Genomic DNA, 20,722 nt, shown 5'->3' with positions numbered 1-20,722 from the left:
GGTTTTTAAAAATGTTCCTCAAGCAGAAGCGCTGAACCTGCAGGCTACAACGTATACTTGAAAGAACAACAACTCTCATTCATCAAGTATTTTGAGAGCTGAGCAGGTGCCAGGCACTGTCTGAGGCTCCTAGCGACACAGCAGTGCACAAAAGAGGAGTCTCAGTTCCTGAGAGAATCTCCATTCTTTAAGAGAACAGATAAAATACAGGCAGGGCTAGGTGGTAGGATCTGTTTTAGATAGAGAGGTGAGTGTTTTGTTATGATGACATCTGAGCAAAAACCTGAATGGGATGGAGAACAAGCCAAATGTCATTAGGAAATTGAACATAAGGGTCAAAACTATTTGTGCTAAAAGACGAACGAAGAGGGAACACACGTAACTCCAAAAAGTTGAACTGGTACGTTTTCCTTGCTTCAGGGTTACTATCTCTTAACCCAAATGGGATTCTATCTAGAAACTAGGTGATCTACACCTTTGTATTACTGAGTGGCCTCCACTTTTGGTTTCTTTAGTATAAAACCTAGAAGGAAGTTACTATTTATTTTTCTTGTTAGGTGCTCTGGGGACAGTGACAAGATTTCCTAAACTTAAACATTTAGCAGTTAATTCCAGAACATGTGAGACCAGGGCCAGAAAGAAAAGACAATGAAGACATACAAATGTGGGATCACTAATCACATAAACACACATGATTTAGTATGTATAACTTGCCAAAGGGGGAACTGATTAATAAACTCCAATAATAAAGCCAAAACACACCTAATGATTCAGGTAAACTGGACCCATCAACAAGAATCCATGCTCCTCTGAATATAGGTAATCTTTATGCTTTGTCACTTCAAGTGGCTGACAGATCTCCTGTCACTCTATCTACCCTTGATGCTTGTGCAGAAAATATGTACTTCTGTACTCAGTTTTTATGTTCTAATGTTGTTTTCCACTTAAGAGAACCAAGACTCCTTGGAGAAAAGTCAGTTCTTTGTTGACTTTGTTGACTAGGACCAGGGCTAACAAGAAAACTAAGACACCAACAAGAAATCATGTGGAAAACTTGGGAGGGACTGTCCTAGACGATCTGATTTCTTTTCTTTCTTTTCTTTTCTTTTCTTCTTTCTTTCTCTTTCTTTCTCTCTTTCTTTCTCTCTCTCTCTCTTTCTCTCTCTCTTTCTTTTTCTCTTTCTTTTTCTCTTTCTTTTTCTCTTTCTTTCTTTTTCTTTCTTTCTTTCTTGATTTTATTTATTCATTCATGAGAGAAACACAGAGAGAGGCAGAGACATAGGCAGAGGGAGAAGCAGGTTCCCTCCGGGGAACCTGATGCGGGACTTGATCCCAGGACCCCAGTATCACAACCTGAGCCAAAGGCAGAAACCACCCAGGTGCTCCCTGATCTGATTTCAGTCACTGGTATGAGCTGAGGAAGGCAGGAGTCTTCATTGATGCCCAAAGAGATAAATAATATAAAGTACAGTAGAGAGAGGCCTCTGAATATGTATCAACTGACTAAAGTCCAACTATGAAACAATATAAATGTGTAGCCCACAGTGGAAGAATGCATACCCACTGAACCAGAGGGTGGTAGCTGGTGAGGAAATGGACTTGGTTTTTGGACCACACACACAGGCGGATGGATGGATGTTTGATCAGAATCAGGGTAGGAGGAGGAAGACAGGCTTTCAGGACACCTGCATGTTGTTAGCTGTGCCTTCAACCGCAGGATGGGAAGATGGCCCTACAGGGGGGCTGGGCTTGATTTAAGAATCACAGAAGCCAAACGTTTATGACTGTACCATGAAGCATCACACATGAACGCCCCTATGAGAATATCAACATAATCTCAATGTTTCCTCTTTTTCTTCCTAGACATTACTCAAAAGCAAGTAGAATACAAGATTATAGTGCTTCTGAATAAGACTGATGGAGCTTGATGTCTAGCTCTACCACTCTGGTAAACCCTGGTCATTTTACTTCATCTGCAGTTCTGTGGCTTCTCATATGAAAGCCAGGTGAATACCTAGGTCTCATGGAGTCATGAAATGATAGGAGATGAAGTCTATTAGGAACCCATCAGGGCCTCAACCATAGCAAGGAAGTCAATGAATGCCAATTCTCTCTCTCCTCAGTGTCATGGAGGCAACTTCCCTCACTACAAATCCACCTGGATGTTAGTCCATGAATAAAAGAAATGGAGTAAGTAGGAGAGGATACTGGACTTAATCATATTCTGAATTTTTCTAGTAAAAACTGCTCAAGATTTTTAGCATTTCAACCACAATAAAACCAAAGTCGTTCTGTATAATGTATTCACATGGTGGTCTTGAAGGAGCATTTTCCCGTATGCCATGATTTCTTTTTCTAACCACGTTTCAGTATAGAAATAATAAAGAATATTTTTGTTCCATCAATGTAACAACCAGTATTTTCCTTGTTGATCTAGGTAATTAAACTTATAAAAATAAAGAAGTCTGCTTCAGAAAACTAAAAAAAAAAAAAAAAAATACAGTTCCAAGATTTTAAGTATTTCAAAACAAAAATTGTTATTAACAAAATTTACATTCCTTAGGAATTATCTAGAATTTAGTACCAAAATATTCACTAGTTGCAAGACATAGTCTATTAAAAGATCACCACTCACACAGTTTCTATTGAGAATGCACAAGAACAGATTAAAAATGCTCATAATCTCACATAAACAGTCTGAAACGCACATGTCATCTTAGCTTACAGCCAAAAAAACTGAGAGAAAAATTAAAACAAAAAAATCCCTCTCTCTTGTATGGGAACCTCAAGCTCAATCTCATCCTCTCATACACAGTGAACTCTTCCAACACCCATTCTTCCTCTTTTCAAACCCTCATGACCTTTCAAATATAGAAAAACTTACTTTTTAATCACTTAAACTCTTAGGTGGGAAAATACCCCTATTTAAAAATATTCTACACAAAAAAACATTTTGGTGTTTTTTTCTCCCTTAGTCTATGGTTACCTCTGTAAATGATCATCTTTTGGTACAGATTCTTCTGAGGATACAGGAAAGCCTGATTTTATATGAGACATATTATAAAAACCCTAAGATTTCACAGTACTTAAGCCGAGACTAGGCATAATTGCTACATTAAGTGAGAAACCTTCTTTCAAGCTCTCATTTATAAAGTATCTTTCTAAGATTCTGGATACTTTAAGAAGGTTTTGGGTACACCTGATTAAACAGTGTACCTGGTAAGAAGGCTTCCACTCAATCTCGTCCAATGAATGAAAAGAGCCATCCCAGGAGACAAAACCAATTAAGACATAAGTTCCTCAGACATACTGAGGGTTTGGGTCCAAACCTCCACCATAAAGCAAAAATTTATTTATTTCAATAAAGTGAGGCACATGAAGTTTTTGGTCTCCCAGCATATGTAAAAGTTATGTTGACGTTTTACTATAGTTTATTAAGTGTGCTACAGTACTATGTCTAAATACATATTTTTGCTTAAAAAGTGCTGACCAACAGGTGAGCTTTCAGCAAGTCATCATGTTTTGGCTGGTGGAGGGTCTTGCTCCAACACTGATGGCTGCTGACTGGTCAATCAGGTGGTGGCTGCGCAATATTGGAGTGACTATGGCAATTTCTTAGAATAAGACAGCAATAGGGGTACCTGGGTGTCTCAGTCAGCTAAGCACCGACTCATAATTTTGGCTCAGGTCATGATCTCAGGGTTGTGAAATCGAGTCCTGTGTTGGGCTCCGTACTCAGCACTGAGCCTACTTGAGATGCTCTCTCTCCATCTTCCCCTGCTTGTGCACACTCACACACACACTCTCTCTCAAATAAATAAATAGAACCTTAAAAGAGAGAGAGAGAGAGAGAGAGAGAGAGAGAGTAATGAAGCCACTTCAACTGCATCCTCCTTTCTCAAACAACGTTTCTGTTTCACATGATGCTGTTTGAGCACTGTACGTACCCACAGGAGAACTATTTTCAAAAATTAAATCAATCCTCTCAAACCCTGCAACTTCTCTATCCACTAAGTTTATCTAATATTTTAAATCCTTTGTTGTCCCTTCAACAATCTTTAGAGCATCTTCACCAGATTCCCCCTCAAAAAACCACTTTCTTTGCTCATCCATAAGAAGCAACTCCTCTGTTCAAGTTGTATCATGAGATTGTAATAATTCAGGCCCATCTTCAGATTCCGCTTCTAATTCTAGCTATTTCCACCCCATCTGCAGTTGTGGCTCAGGGATGGGAGGCTGAGGAGCAGGAGAGAGGACAATGGCCAGTCGGTGGAACAGCCAAAACAAACAACACCCACCAATTAAGTTTCCTGTCTTACTTGAGCACAATTTGTGGTAACCCAAACAATTACACTAGCAACATCAAAGATCCTGACCACAGATCGCTGTAAGAAATATAAAATAATGGGGGCACCTGGATGGCTTAGTGGCTGAGCACCTGCCTTTGGCTCAGGTCGTGATCCTGGAGTCCCAGGATCAAGTCCTGCATCAGGCACCCTGCCTACTTCTCCCTCTGCTTCTCTCTCTGTCTCTCTCATGAATAAATAAAATCTTTTAAAAAAAATTTTTTTTAAAAAAGAAACATACAGCAATGAAAATGCTTGAAATACTTTGAGAATTAACCAAAACGTGACACAAAGATAAGAAGTGAGCAAACACTATTGGAAAAATGACACCAACAGACTCACTTGACACAGCTCGCTGCTATAAACCTTCAATGTGTAAAAAAATGCATCATCTGGGAAGCACAATAAAGCAAAGTCCAATAAAACGAGGTATGCCTACATACGGGTACATTCTTTGTGGTTTCTTAACTTCAAGGGCCCTACGGTTCTTTGGTTTTTAAACATTATATTAAATAGTAAACATAGGTACAAAATAGAATATTCAACAGGTACAAAGGGTAAACAGTGAGGACATTATGTCCTGCCCTTCCAGCCTTTAGTCATCCAGTTTCCTTCCCTAGAGATAATCACCCATACCGGTACAAGTGTGTCTCTCTCAGAAATAGTCCAAACATTTAGAATATAACCACACACTCCAGACACCATGAAACACCTCCCTTGACAAAGAGAAGCCACACAATATGACTATGGTGCCTATGGATTCACAGACAGGAAGGGCTCACTTTCAAACACAATTCATTTATTTGTGGTTAAAAAATGATTTTTTAAAAATATTTTATTTATTTATTAGAGAGAGAGAAAAGCATTAACAGGGGTAAGGGCAGAGGGAGAAGCAGACTCCCTGGTGAGCAGGGAGGTTGATGTGGGGCTTGATCACAGGACCCCGGGATCATGAGCTGAGCTGAAGGCAGATGCTCAACTGGCTGAGCCACCCAAGTGCCCCATAGTGACTTCATTTCTAATATGGAAGTAGTGTGGTTAAAAATAGAGATCTATACAAAGGAAAAGACTAGTGTAAGGGCATAGTCTTCACTTAATACTATACACTGAGAATGCATTTTAATGTTTCGACTACTGTTTACCACACATAGCAAAAACAAAAAAAACCCCTGTAACTTGGTCCATTCTAGATGCCAGAATATCTGTTTTTTTCTTTTTAAATTTCTTCCAGAAATCAAGGCAACCTCTCAGAGGCTCTGCTGCATGAGACAGGTCATTTATATAAGACATGGAGGTCATGCCACATGCAAAGTCCAGGCTTGCAGGAATCTTGAGTATTGCTCTCAAAAAGATTACAGCCTCTTAAGGGGAAAAAAAACAAAACAAAACATGTACTCAGCTCCCTTTACACACCAAATAAAGGTAGTATTCACAGAAATAAATACTGTGTTATAAAATGATAAATAGCATTTGTAATGAGTTTAGCACATGTCTGTCACATGATCAATACTCAAGAACTGATCACTATTATTATTGAAATCGTGAAGAAGAAGTAAAGGCTCTAAACAAAGAAGATAAAAGGGTTTTGGAGAATATGGGCAAATAGAAAGCCATATTTGATAACTTGAAGAATACTTGGCTTTCAACACGTAAATATGGGAAGAAGGAACATTCCAGGCTGAGAAAGCAGCACTTAAGGAGATGTGAGGTAGCAAGCAGGTTCCATCTCTGATGGGACATAACCCAGCTTTTGTCCTTTGGGTCCATTCTCAGTGGATCTGTCTAGAAGCTCCACGGTGCCAGATTAGCCCTTCCTTGGCCCACTGCCATGATCCTTCCATCCTAGAAACTAGTGAGAGTCTAGTAACAGTACAGGGCTCAGGTGATAGAAAAACTCCCGTCCAAACAGCTCATCTCACATGATGGAGATTCAAGTCTTTTGTGATACCTTCAAAATGGGAAAACAGTGCCAAGGGTATAGGAGACAGAAGGCTGTGTCTCATTGCTCAGAAGGTAGACACGGAGCCCATCCACAACAGAGGCAATCTACCACTGTCTCCGCATGCCATGTCAAAGAGTCAAGCTTAGCAATCTCATCCCAGAGGAAAGGACTAAGCTCGATAATTCTTAACTTTGAGGGACAATTGTAACAGAATTCCAAAGAAAATGTAGATCCTATTTTACAATGAATGCTATATGCGTCACATTCGAATATGAAGTTTCCTATTCTTCAGTCTTCCAGTTAGACCCAAAACATCCTACTGGAGAAAAACAAAGAGAAGAGGTTTCACCTAAGAAGATAACCATCACCCAGCTGACCCTTTGCATGAAATTATGAGTAAGTTCTCTGATACCGGTTGTAAATATAACACACAACCAACAAAAAGCACAGTCTTAAACGATCCTTTACATGCCACTTTCTCTACCCTATTAAGATGCTCGTTGTTTCTTTGATTTATCTGATAATAAATTTTTGATGACTGGTAAGTCTCATAAAATTGTTCTGGTGCTGACTACACTGATTAATAAGTCTGAAGAATCGAAAGTGTCAGGAATTCATGTGTACGAATAAGTTACTGCCAAACATATATTAAGTATTCCATAAAATATAGAATAAAAAGGTTGATCTGGTAATTTTATCTTCTATCCATTTTTCTGTGACAATTTATATTCAGGGTCATCATCATCTTTCGTTGCCTTAAAAAAAAAATCAATGAAGTAAATCTGTATGTGGGCAAATTCGGGAATTAGGTTAAATTTTAAAAAAATAATGAACTAATATAGATAATAAAACACGTATCCCAGAAAAAAAAAATCAGAATTAGAAATCATTACTGGGGCAACTTTGAGATGAGCTAGTTGGAATCACTCCCTTTGAGATGGGGAAGCTGAGCGTGGGTGTGAAGAGGCCGTGTGCCACCAACAGCTGAGACCAGAGCCCAACTCTAGGACCAGTAGAACAGCTTCTTTCCCTTCTTTTTCCTCAGAGCTTCGCAGCACAGTATGCCTGTGTCTTTATGCCACAGAACACCACATGAAAATACGCACTCCATCTGTGATCTCTCTCTTTCTCTCTCTCTCTCTCTGCTGGGAAAGCAAACCAGCTTTAATTACATGAGAACAGAATTCTCTGCCCTGTTCTTAGTAGTCTCAATCTTACCGATTAAAACTTTAGAGATCTCCGAAGATAAGGTAAGAAAAATGAAAGTTATACAGCTCCAGATGTGGTAACTGGGAACTCTTATGATAAGACAGGAAATCTCGACGCTTTATGGAGTAAGATGCCAATAGCTACAAATCAGAATCACAAAGTTCCAGGGAGAAGATCCCTGACCTACTAGTGTGGGTCCCATGGCAGGAAGCAGACACGAGGCACAAAGGCCCTCTTGTCTCTTATTCCTTCCAGAAGATTCTTGTGGACAAAATAGCATGGAGTCCAGCAGTTGGTGCTCCCTGTAACCCTCCCTTCTTGAATTCTCTAGCCAAATATGACTACAGCAGGGGGCTTTGACAGGTGCCTTTCATTCCCAAGTGCCCTTTAAATCCTAACCAGTTTCTGTTTTAACGTGGTCCACTGTTAAAAGACTAGGAAAAAAAAAAAAAAAAAAAAAGTCCTCTGCCAGAAACAAAGCCTATCCCGTGTCCCTAAAATCAAGCAAGAGTCAATCTGCATACTTTGGAGGAACATCTAAGTCGAAAAGCCAAGCATATTAGGAGAGGCCTGGGGGAGGGGAGTGGATCAAGCCTTACAGGGTCATTTAAACCTACTCACTAATAAAGAAAACATGCCTATCATGAAGTTACAGGGGCTGTGGAGGAAAAGAGTAGAGAGATGCAACAAATGGAGAGGACTGGATACTATTTCTGGGCATCTGAGTAACCACAGTGTTATAGGTTTAACTGTATCTCTATCTGCTCTCAAACTCATTTGCTGAAGCCTTCATCTCCCAGTACCTCAGAACATGACTACGTTCATGTCCCTATAAAAATTGGATGTAAACAATGATGCACAAGCATGGAAGTAACGTGTAGAGACACATGGAGGAAACGGCCATCTGCAGGCCAAGGAGAACGGCCTGGAACAGATCTTTTTGTCGGAATAAAACCAACTCCACTGACCCCCTGATGTCAGACTACCAGACTTTCAGAATTCTAGAACTGTAACAGAATACATTTCTGCTAGGTGGCTTAGACAGCCAAAATTGGACAAAACTAGGTATCAGCAGGAAGGAAAAGAAAAAGCCATGTGCTTACTGATAAACCTGACATATAAAACAACCAAAATCTCAGTGATTATTTTTCTTTAAATATACATTAGCTAAGTGGATGGAGAATCAAAAGTATGTACAATCTGAAGGTGGCGGAACAGCCTATGTTCCAAGTGAGACTACTTAAAAATTAACTATCGGGATCCCTGGGTGGCGCAGCGGTTTAGTGCCTGCCTTTGGCCCAGGGCACAATCCTGGAGACCTGGGATCGAGTCCCACGTCGGGCTCCCGGTGCATGGAGCCTGCTTCTCCCTCTGCCTGTGTCTTTGCCTCTCTCTCTCTCTGTGATTATCATAAATAATAAAAAAAAAATTAAAAAAAAAAGACAGTAAAAAAAAATTTAACTATCATAGTGGTAATAGCATTTCCTGACTGCAAACTTTTTATACCATGAATCTTAAAAATACCTGTGAAATAATATACAAACACAACTGGATAAAGTATGAAATGTTGTTTCCTTAGTGGTTGACAAGTAAAATGGAACACCAACAAATGCCTATGAACAGAACTCACAGCTGAGCTTTTTATTTGATAAAGCTGACTGAAACTCCTTTCATAATATACATTCTAAGCCAGAATACCTGACAATATAGAAGAACCATGAAGTGCCAAAAATTAAAAACCCCTCAAAACCCTCCAATAATTCTCTACCAGAATAAGAGACCAGATCTTAATAAATAGGAAGTATGTGATAAAACAAGATATCACTATGTAGAAAATAGAAATTACAGGGTTTCTTTTATTAAAGAAGTGCCACTTATTAATTTATCTCTCAAATAAAAACTGCAAATGCAGGCAATAACTCATCTTAGCTGGAGAGAAGGCATCAAGCATTGAACTTTAAGATTACTGGGAGTTTAAAAAAATTGTCAATATGCAGGGCTGATCAATTTCATTTCATTGAGGAGATCAATACTCAATAGTTCAATATGATTCTATCAAGTGAATATCATCTAAAAATGGAACTCTTAGTAGCTCTTGAAGAGGAAGTAACCTGACACATTTCCTTTTTAGAGGGCAGGCTGACTCTAGCCTATGTTGATTTTCTTGTGTCAAGAAGAAAAAATTATCTATATTCTATTTACCTTAAATTGATACTGTAACAAATCACAATGAACATTATAGTCCAGCTATACAAGACAGGCTTAATGCAAGCTTGACAGTCAACATACAAGTTGAGAGAAGGGGTGGGGAGGGAGGACATGATTATTCTGCTCTTTAAAATCATATTATGTAAAAGAATGAGGTTCAGAATTAACATCACTCTTCTCCTTTTGATGTGAAAGTTGTGGGTTTTTTCCCATTTATTCTAAATGTATTCACATTTTTTTTAATGAGAAGCACACTAGTCCCTGAATAAAATGCAGAAGGATGGACAGAGCTTCTGCTCATTGGTTAAACCTGACGGGGCCCATCCCCAGAGAGCTGGCAGGCCAGCATAGTGTAGCAGCAGCGTGACCCCAATGGAGGACCACAGTAAGCATGGATATGAGAGGGAAGTTTCTCCAAGTCTGCATGTATATCTAAGTCAGAGTAAAAAACATGCAAGGATATCTATAAGATGAGGTTTCCTAGATACCTTCAGGAATACCAGGTAGCCCCCTGCAGCTGGTTTTTAAACCCTGGCAGGGTTGATCTTAGACCTATATAGTAGGTTCTCTACTCTCTCTTGGAATCCAGGTACGCTGGCAATGTCAAACAGGAAGCACCTCCCATTTAAAAAACTCAACCTCTTTTGCATGAGCTATAACATTATAGAAAAATAAAGCTTTGAAAGGCAAATAAAAACTTGATGCTTTGAAAAAATTGTGAACATGCACAAAGAAAATGGAAAAATACTAATTACCTTTGAAGTATACCTGAATAATAGCGCTCAACAGGTTAACATAACAGCAGAAAAGCAAAGATCCTTTTAAATGTAAATTACATTAAGTAATCTACCCAAAAACTTGAAAGGGAGACAAAATTGTTATGTACTCTTCCTCACAAGTTCTGTTTTCTTCCTGTTACCTTAAGAGGGAGGTATTAATTTACCAGGGTAATGAACAGCTCTTGGCTACACAGAGCAACAGGTGAGTGACTGTGCCAAAGATTGACAGCTGATATTATGTCCTGATTTTAATTTCTGACTTACATCTACTCAGTGGAATAAATAAGTCTCAACTCCTTGTGCTGGTAACATACAAATGGGAGAAAAAGGATTGCTGTGTAATTTTACCAATGAAAGTCAACACGCAACATGATACTACTACCCAAAATATACCTTATGGGTTTCCCTTTCCTCTTTGCTGTTTCTTAGCAATGTTAGGTAAAATGTAAAATATTTGCATGCAAATAGATCCAGAGACGTCAGAAATTTGAATTGTATTTTTTGTATTACAGAGGAAATGTGATAATACATTTTTTAACTCAAGAAAGAACCAAAATATACATATGTAACATCTATAAAGGAAATATAAATTACCAGGAACCCAATACACAGTCAACTTTTAACAATAAAAACAATCTTTCATGTCCAAAGCTTCAGGGGGGGAAAAACTGGTTCTTCATTTTCATGTCTACTATCCAGAAATACTGTTTTTCTCTGGCTTAATTTGAGCTATTTTCAGATACAGTAATGAAAGAAAATTCTACATTTTTCCTGCCTTCCTATGTCACTATGTAAAATTCACTAAGTACTAGAAAGGTCCTGTAAGTTTAACCCTCTCCTTCATCCTTCTGTGATATTTATAAAACCATCTGCTAGTTCTGGGCATCCATTTATACTTCAGCAGAAAATAATAAGGTTTGGAGAGTTTTCTTAGATGGGATTTCCTTCTAGAAAGGACTGTCTCAAAATGAACGAGATCACCTACTCGGTTTGAAATGCTCTGGCCTTTTGGTAGGCCAGATATATCTGTTATTCAAGGGTCTTCTAGGTCACTGACTCAGTCCCCATTAGAGGATATGCTAGTTGTTTAATAAAGCTCATTTTACATCCACCACAGACTATACGCAGGCTTGCATGCAGTACAGAAAAAAAAAATTCTTAGTTTTAACTGAACAAATAAGTTCACAAACAATAACCAGCAGATAAAAGTATCCCTCCTTACAAATCAAACAGGATGACTTACTTTGTTAGATGTCCAGTGAAAAGAAATTGCCAGCATTTTTCTCATCACTGCCCACGTCCACCAAGTATTGCTTTGTTAAAATGTTTCCACTAACTGGCATGAATAATAGTATGGCCAGTCTTCACTCAAGATTAAAGAAGAAAATAAAAATGTAAGTGAGTGTGGCGCCTTTCCCTAGAGACAAAGGCAAGTCACAGGACAGGAAGAATGACAGGGAAGCATCCTCTGAGTTATGCCACCCTGGAAATGAGGCTTTAGGACTGCCATGCTTCGCAAATTGCAGCCTTCATGAGGATGCCTGTTTTCCAAATGCCTCTTTCAACCACCACATTTTCAGCCTAACATTTGTCAAACCTCTTCTTTTGTTAAGAGTTAACTTGTCAGCTTTTAAAATGGCTTGCGGTTCCTAGCCACCCTCCTTGATGGAAATGTGAAAAGTGTGAGTTACTCCCTTTCACAAAGAATCTTGTCAAGGATCCTGACTCTAATCTGACTTCTCCTCCTAGGGGGAAAAAAATCTACCTTCTGGAAACTTAACAAGTGGTGACTATTCTATCATAATTCTGCTTCACAGAAATAAAAGAGGTCACACAAGGAGAAAACCACCACCCAATACAGAGTTAAGAGGTGACCAGATAGCTCAGCAACAGCCTGAAAATGGTAACCCACTCTACAGTTTGCTCCTCAACAACCCGAGCAAATGATTGTACTTGAACAGAGGGAGTAACATAATGAATGGGCAATGCAATGACACCAGCCAATATGTTCCCTTTGCTGAACGTATGATAAATGAACAAAGAGTAGGCCCCACCTGAGAAATGATGAGGAGGACATGATGAATGCCCAAAGTGTACTCAACAGAACAAGCACCTGAATAACGACATGCGACATGCTCCCGGCCATACCTACCCACACTCCTTGTGCTCAAGCGCACAAGTTCCTATCTTCACCATGTTAAATCATCTCAGAGGATTTTAATTCTTCCTGAACACTGATTTCACTGTTTTATTTCAAATGTCCACGTCCCCTCTTGGAAGTCCATTAGAGCCTGAAAATCAGATAATCCATCTTCTCTGCCTGTCGCTGCTCTAGACTCAGAAGGCCTCTGAGGATGTGCTTGGAACATGAAGGTCACTGTGAAAGTCGACCACAGATGTGGACAAAAAGGAAACATGCCAGTAAGTTCTTTACTGATCTCACTTAGGTAATGGGTCATTTGGTTAGAAAAAAGGAAAAAAGGGAAGGAGATTCATCGGCAATTTAGGTGCCAAAGCAAAATTAAAATATGCTTTCATGGTAGTCTGAAGATCAATCTATAAAAAAAGGTTTTTTTATTGGAAGGGGTATATGGGGCTTATAGAAAAAAGAGGCAAGGAAAGGGAAAGTAGAAACTGCACCTTTTAGAAGAGAATACCGAAAAGAAAGATAGTGAATGAAAAAGAAAGAAGGAAGGAAGGAAGGAAGGAAGGAAGGAAGGAAGGAAGGAAAGGAGGAAGGAAGGAAGGAAGGAAGGAAGGAAGGAAGGAAGAAAGAAAGAAAGAAAGAAAGAAAGAAAGAAAGAAAGAAAGAAAGAAACAAACAAACAAACAAACTGGCTTTTTCAGAAAAAAGCGAATGCCATGCTTTTTTAAAAATCATCACATACACAGCTTCAAGCTAAATGTCCTCTCACTAGGAAATGGCTGCTTAAAGAAATTAAAGAGTTATAAAGAATTAAGTTGGGTTCTTGTTACATGAGGCTATAGTCACGCAGAGCCATTCATATAAAAGAGAAACTTCACATGTTAAAGCTCTGTGAAACATGATGGTGGCATTTTTGTGTATTTTTTTTAAGACTAAGAGTCTCACTTCCTGTCTGTTTTAATTAATCATCCACGTGTTTGGCTAGTTTGTTTGGTAAAGGAGTGAGCACAGCTACTACAAGAGGATGAGCCAAGGCCAGAAAACTGAAAAAGAGAGAGGCTAGCGCTCTCCTCCTGAGAAGTCTGGGGGAATTCGCCAAAGGTCCCTGCCCTTGAGGAAATCATGTCAAGTGTATCCTCCCCACAAAGGCTCATAAAGACTCCTCTACAAGCAATGAACAGGGTACTAACTGTTCCCCTGTAAAGGGGTCAACGACTCTCCTATGCTTACTTAAGCCTTTGAATGGTCATCTCACTGTGAAAAAGATAGCATCACTCTCCATGAGGAAATCAAAAAGGAAGCTAGTAGGCAAATTGCTTAGATTACTCTGATCCTCAAAACTAACATGCTGTTAAGAGAGACAGGGCTACAGACAAGTATGTTACCAATTAAAATGTCCCACCATATATTCTCTTTCAAATAACCTACCAATTAACTCAATCAAAGCAATGAGCCTCATTCATCCAAAATACTAACCTTGCTCAAATAACCAGAAATAGTTTATAATATATAATAGTTTGTATATAATGGTGATTAGTTGCATGACTAATAATGACTGCAAGGTAATATAAATTCACAACTTAGTCTTTTAAAATGAAACTAAAATTAGAAGCACTTTTATACACAATGTATTCTAATACACTATAAATTATGAATTAATGGATAAAAGATCGTTGGCCAGAATAAAAAACAGAGTATTTTCCCTAGTTCTAAGTCAATAAAAGCTTGTTTGTATAGTTTTCTGTATGTTAAAATGTATACAATGATTTTCTAAAAAGATAACCTACAAACCAAGATCTATGGAGACTCCCATTTACTAACAAAAAAATTAGATCCTCATCTAAAGTAGATGGTAGCAATGATTGACAATTTAAAAGGAACAAAATGAACAATAAGCTGCCAATTTGCAATTAATTTTCACACGTTTTCATAATGAACTAATTTCCAAGGCTGAGCTATACTCATATTTAAAGAAACTATAAGGCAGCCCGATGGCTCAGCGGTTTAGCACCGCCTTCAGCCCAGGGCATGATCCTGGAGACCCTGGATTGAGTCCCACGTCGGGCTCCCTACATGGAGCCTGCTTCTTCTCCCTCTGTGTCTGTGTCTGTGTCTCTGCCTCTCTCTCTCGCTCTCTCTCTCTCTGTGTCTCTCATGAATAAATAAATAAAATCTTTTTTTTTAAAAAAAAGGAGAAACTATACAGTGGCACATAACTATGTGGCTCAGGAAACAATAAAACACATCTTACACTTCTCTCATTTTACCCTTAAGGTAAGTCTTCAGATATATTGCAAATGTCACAGTATTATCTTAGAAGAAACCTAAACCATGCTTTAAGCTGCTTTCATATAGGAGGATACGCTATGTCTTAGTTCAAACGCCATTGTTCTTCACAGCTCATCTTCTCTGTGATCTGCCCGTTGGAAATAGGATTATAACAGGTACTGCATGTGTGACCAGGAACATGGTAAATGGGAGGTGGCTCCAGAACCACAGCTGCCCATTGGCAAGCCGGGATTCTGCTTTGTTGGTTCATCCTGACACCCACTGTCCCTGAACAGATGCAGTGAGGCCTGTGTTGATGTGTGTGTGTGTGTGTGTGTGGGGGGGGGGGGGGGGGACTCTGTTCTGATTCCAAAAAAGCAAACCCTTAACTGAATGTAGCCTTTAATGATCCTTGAGCTCCCCTCTACCAGCTGGGATGTTAGATTCTCAAAGGTTGGGGCTGCACACAAAATCAGATTAAACTGGACTATGGATTTTTTCCCCCCAAATCTCTTCTACATTTGCTTAAAAGAGAGGAGACTAGATTTCAGAATTAAAGATTATGGAAGCATAGGGATTAATGATCATTTTAATTTGGGGGTGAGTGTGGGATGAAGGGAAAATAATGTCAGAAGATGTAATAACAACAGAGCAAGTAGGGGGTAGAAGACACCCTGACACCACGAGGAAGAAACAGGTGGGGATACTTAGGTTTCGGGGCTGGCACCCTATAAGCTGCCTTGGATCCAGGGCAAGGGCTTGAGGGATTCTGATGCTGTGATTTAAGCTAGCTGATTTCTCCTTCTCTTTTTCTGACTTTCCTTCTCTTAGGGAGATTATCATCTTGCTAGATACAGTAAGAGCTTCTAAAGAATAGAATGATGCTTTCCTACTAGTCTCTCCTGATTCTATAAATAAACCACTTAACAATTTTGTTCATAACATTTGCTATTCTTTGCATTCCACGGAGAAAAAAAGTATGTGCTGATCTTCATGGGTCTCATGAATTTCGTTGAACGCCATGAATATTCAACCAATTTAATACCTTAAAATTTTTCTAAACAAATTTGGCATAAATTCCCTTCAAAAATGTCAATTAATCTATAAAAAACAGAGACAGTTACTACACATGGTTATTAATAAAACATTTAAAAATACTATAAGCTAACTGCCACCAATATGACATCATATGATAGTTTTTTTAAACGAGGTAATTACAAATACTATAAAATGAGAGTCTACTATTTTAGAGAATCATAGTCTACTTACTACTTGTACGTCTCAGAACGGATATATTCAAAAACATGGGACACGCCAAGCTGGAACTGGTCAGCAATTGGGGTAACCCAGGGATTATTCTCTGCTTTGAACACTTGCTTCTGGCCAGTTAAATCCAAGTTTCCTGAAATGACAGAAGGAAAGAAGAAAGGGTGAAGTTCATTTCATCCAACACAAATCAGGCCTAAGAAGTCATACCCAGTAACTATGGTACAACCCCAAGTATCTCTTGGGTCATCTGTATTGATTTTTTAAAAATCTGTAACTTCAAGTCCTCACTGAAATGAAAGCAATGTTAGCTGAAGTACCCTGGCCCAAGAAAGTAGGAAGGAAGGGAAGAGGGAAGTAAACTTGGAAGGGATTTTTGCAAATGCAGCATATGGTTTATTTTTCTATGTATTTGTTACAGAGAAGAAAACAATCCAAGATTGAAAGGAATGATCATCTCAGAACATCCTGAAATTCTACTAGACGATGTACATCCCATTCCGATCTAAATATAATCCAATCAAAACCACTAGTCATCAAAGTAGAACATGAGTAAAGTAGATAAGAATGCTGCCCAGGTAAAATTACTATTGCATCACTCAGTATCATAGGCACATCACAGATTCAGCCCTAAATGAATCTCATTAACATGGTAATGCTAGAAACTCACATCTATAGTGTCCTTATACGTTGAACAATTACCTTTTTTTTTAAGATTTTATTTATTAATTCATGAGACACACACACACACACACACACACACACAGAGACAGAGAGAGGCAGAGACACAGACAGAGGGAGAAGCAGGCTTCATGTAGGGAGCCCGACGCGGGACTTGATCCCAGGTCTCCAAGATCACGCCCTGGGCGGAAGGCAGTGCTGAACCACTGGGCCACCGGGGCTGCCTGACCAATTACCTTTAATAAGCACTTCTTCATTTGATTCTTGGGCAATCCCCTAAAGTCAGTAATTGACATCACTTTATAGGTGAAAAAATGGATGGCAAAATTAAGTAATGTCTCCAAGATCGGAAAACTTAAGATTGGGGATGTGAACCCAAGGCTCTCACTCCAAATCTCAGATTCTTTCTCCAATGTCTGGTGAAGTTATCAGGTTATACAATCTCAATCAACCAAGGATGAGTTAGGGAAGGTAGCATAAAAAAGCCAAGTGCCAAGTGCCACCCATTTGAATATCATGTTAGTAATCAGTTGCTTTCTTGTGTTTGCTTGGTATACTCAAAAGTGGAAGAAGCTGTGTATGAAAAGGCTTTCCATCGCACACTTGCCTATGCAAGAGACTAGGACAGTGCAGTCACAGAGCAGAGATGGATGCAGTTTACCTGGCAGGAGACTCACCAAAGGCCTTTCCCTAAAAGTCTACTGAGGAAGTCCTTTTGCAGACTTTCCCAATCTACAGGTCAATGCTATATAAACAATTATTCTTCCCAAGATACATCCAAAGTACCATGTTTGTCCTGTTTTGCAACTCTACTTGCCAATTTTGTCATAACTGATAACTCAAGATAAGGAAAACCCATTCTGGAATGGAAGTATACCACAAAGCACATAATTTCCTAGCTGATCTGAGCTTCGGAAATGCACAAATATTTTTACTGGGAAGATGATGTAATTAATATTTCTTCTTAAAATAAAATAATTGAGAGTCTCAATCTGTCTTCTTTTTGTTATATGAACTTGTAACTGTTCGGGGGCGGGGGGGAGGAAGAGAAGACCAATATAAAAGTAATTACAACCTAATAAAATGCTTTTAAAGAAAACAGATATTACCGAATGAGTAATTCATCATGATCTTTCCAAAGCTCCTTAGAATCTGTTGATGTTAAGTACAAAAATAAGCAGATAAATTTCTCTCCAAGATTATCAATATTGTCAATTTCCTCATCTTAATGGTTAAACATCATTAGTCAGATATTAAATCATTTGGTAAATTAATGGGCTTTATTCTCTAAACCATGAAAATCCCAGAGTTGCACAAATTCTCTACTGAGCTGGGTATCTTACTTCGGTGTGACTCTGTAGGCACTGGGCTATTTGGTTTTTATCTTCACTTGGGGAGGGGTTTTAGTTTTCCCAGGATAAAATTGATGTCTTGTTTAAATTTCTCTGTAATTCTTATCTTCTTTGAGGAACTCATTTGCTACACTCTACGTCCTTGTCCTCTCTTCCATATCATTCTCTCATAATTATTTTTCCAATTTCTACTTTTCCTAAAAATGAATTTAATATCAGAAAAAAAGTCTTCCATTTAAAAATAATTCCAAACAACAATTCTGTATTTCTTAAGTGTTCTGTTCTAAATGCAGTGAATACATTGTCCACTGTTCTTAGGAAGCATGGTCATTGAGGGAAGGGCCCACATGCCAGGCAACAGAAACCGTGGTGTAACCATTCACTAAGTTGAGGCTGGACATACCAGAGGTGATCACCTCTCTTAAAGTATTCACCCAATAAACAAATTATGCTTACATATCTTCCTGCCTCTAACGCCTGCCCACTGACATTCAGCATGAAATCAACTACAAAAAATAAATCATGGAAAAATCTATATTCCAAAGTGGCAAAGAAAGAAAGAAAGAAAGAAAGAAAGAAAGAAAGAAAAGCCATGAAAAGCATGAATTGCATAGGGAAGCAGAGCAATTCTTAAGCAAAGGGATCTACATTAGTGGCTACTCTGACCTAAAGATCTTTCCTCCCTGTTCCCCAAAATTGTTTATCCTACTGAAAAATAGAGTCTGAATTCCTAACGGGTACAATTCAACCTGATGAACATCTAGGACTCCCCATCATTTATACATTACCACGAGTTAACTCAAGTGGATTGCTTTCCTTTTAACATTTGGTTCAGACTGGGATCACAGGGATACTATACTGCGTGGTAGAAGAGTGGGAGAAGGAGAGGAGGCAACAAGAAGTACAGAGCACTTTTCACTGTGCTGTATTTTCAGGGCCCTGGGGTCACTGTGAGAGCACCCTGACCAGGGTAAGGCTCTAGGAAGGACGGCCTGCCCCTCCAGGCAATCCTCAGCTATTCCAAATTTGCTCAGGGATGAATGATGTCCATGGGATGGTAAAGAGAAAGAGGACTACCTTCCTGGGGTGTATCAGGGGTGGAAGGAAGCTCCCTTCCACCAACATCCAAAGGTTGCCCCAAGAATCAAAAGCAGAGGTATACTCCGAGGAAAACACATTAGAATGGATCATCTTTGAACCTGAGGTCCGGGTACATATTTCTGTGGGAAAGAAGAGCCTACTTCCTACCACCTACAATGTACATACCCACTTGGGAATGTACATGGCCTCTTGTTAACTTATTAACAGCCTCTCACGAACCCTGCAGCCTTCTTAGAGGTAATCCTCTGAAAATCACATACTAAAGTTCTTTGCTCCCTGACTGCCACACATGGAAGACAGAGCTAGGGGAATAATGCCAAAAAAGGTCAGCCGTGTTCTCTGGGCCCTTTTGTCTGAAGCCTCTAACCCCTCGGAGATCTGTCAATCCCTAGCAATGTCTCTATTTAAGCACTGTCAATGGAGACAGAAGAGGCAGAGGGGACTGCTAACGACGTCTGCTAAGTAAGAGACCTGGATCCAGCTAGATACATACCCTTCGAGGAAAAGGAGTGTGAAAGTCGGGGTACACACAAAGGACCATGGGACAGATCTTCACGAGCATTTCTGTTGCTCTCACTTCACACTCACCTGTGCATTCTAGCTAAAGGGGGAGGGGCCAGGGGGCAGGGCTGCCTTCGCCCAGCACCGTCTGTTTATTTTGGTACAGAGCAATGCCAGTCGATCAGGGTCCTAGGTCTTCACAGGGCTACCAGGACTGGGAGGCCAGTAGAGAAGAGCGATCCAGGTTCCCGGGGTGGGGGGAGAAAACCCCCCCCAAACGATAGCTCTGTGGTCAACGCCGTGCTTTCTTTGTAACAAAGAACTGTGAAAACCATGTGTAACGTCTGTGGCCAGCCTTAAAGCTGGCAGCTCTTCGCAGGTGACGGAGATGGAAATTGCACAAGCCAAGCCGGGCACTGACTCTTCAGAGTGATAACCGGGCTTGGCGGAATAGAACATGCTTCTTTTGTTTTTGCACCTAATGTCACCAGCGGAGAATACAGTCCTCCTTGCCTGGCTGCGGCGGCTGTAACCCTCCCGGCTGGCGATTTGTCTCCCGCCCAGGATGCAGCAGTTTCAGAAGGGGGTTAATATAATTAGAGTAAAGCTGGGCCATTATACTGTGTGAAAAGATGACACCCGTCTCATCTTGGCCCAGCAACAAGTTACCCTTGCCTCAGCAGAGCTCATCTGTCAGCTGTCGGAGGTAGGTTCCCTCTCCAGTAATAACATGCAGGAAGCATCTCACCCCGCTGTCAGGATGCAATCCCCCGAACTGCCGCACGCTTCGGTGCGTCTAGTTAGGTGCCCTCACCCGGCTCCTTTATTAGAAGCCTGAGCGGCGCTCCGGTGGTGTTCTAACAAGGAGCAGGCAGCAGGATTAAGCGCTGTGACAAAGAGGATCTAATAAGCTAGAAAGTGGT

The 20,722-nt window shown here is 39.8% G+C and overlaps 1 protein-coding gene across 6 annotated transcripts in view; it reads right to left on the bottom strand.

Moving 5' to 3' along the window:
- Positions 1–20,722, bottom strand: part of RSU1 (Ras suppressor protein 1) — a 249,472-nt gene that overhangs the window by 123,012 nt on the left and 105,738 nt on the right. For all 6 annotated transcript variants that reach the window (XM_025445213.3, XM_049097336.1, XM_049097338.1 and 3 more), the window contains one exon: positions 16,168–16,300. In XM_025445213.3, coding sequence (XP_025300998.1) covers positions 16,168–16,300 — 133 coding nt within the window. The remainder of the gene's footprint in view (positions 1–16,167; positions 16,301–20,722) is intronic.

The sequence above is a fragment of the Canis lupus genome, chromosome 2, assembly GCF_003254725.2.
Source record: "Canis lupus dingo isolate Sandy chromosome 2, ASM325472v2, whole genome shotgun sequence".
Lineage (NCBI taxonomy): Eukaryota > Metazoa > Chordata > Mammalia > Carnivora > Canidae > Canis > Canis lupus.
The sequence above is the reverse complement of the archived record's forward strand: the minus strand, read 5'-3'. Positions and strand labels throughout refer to the sequence as shown.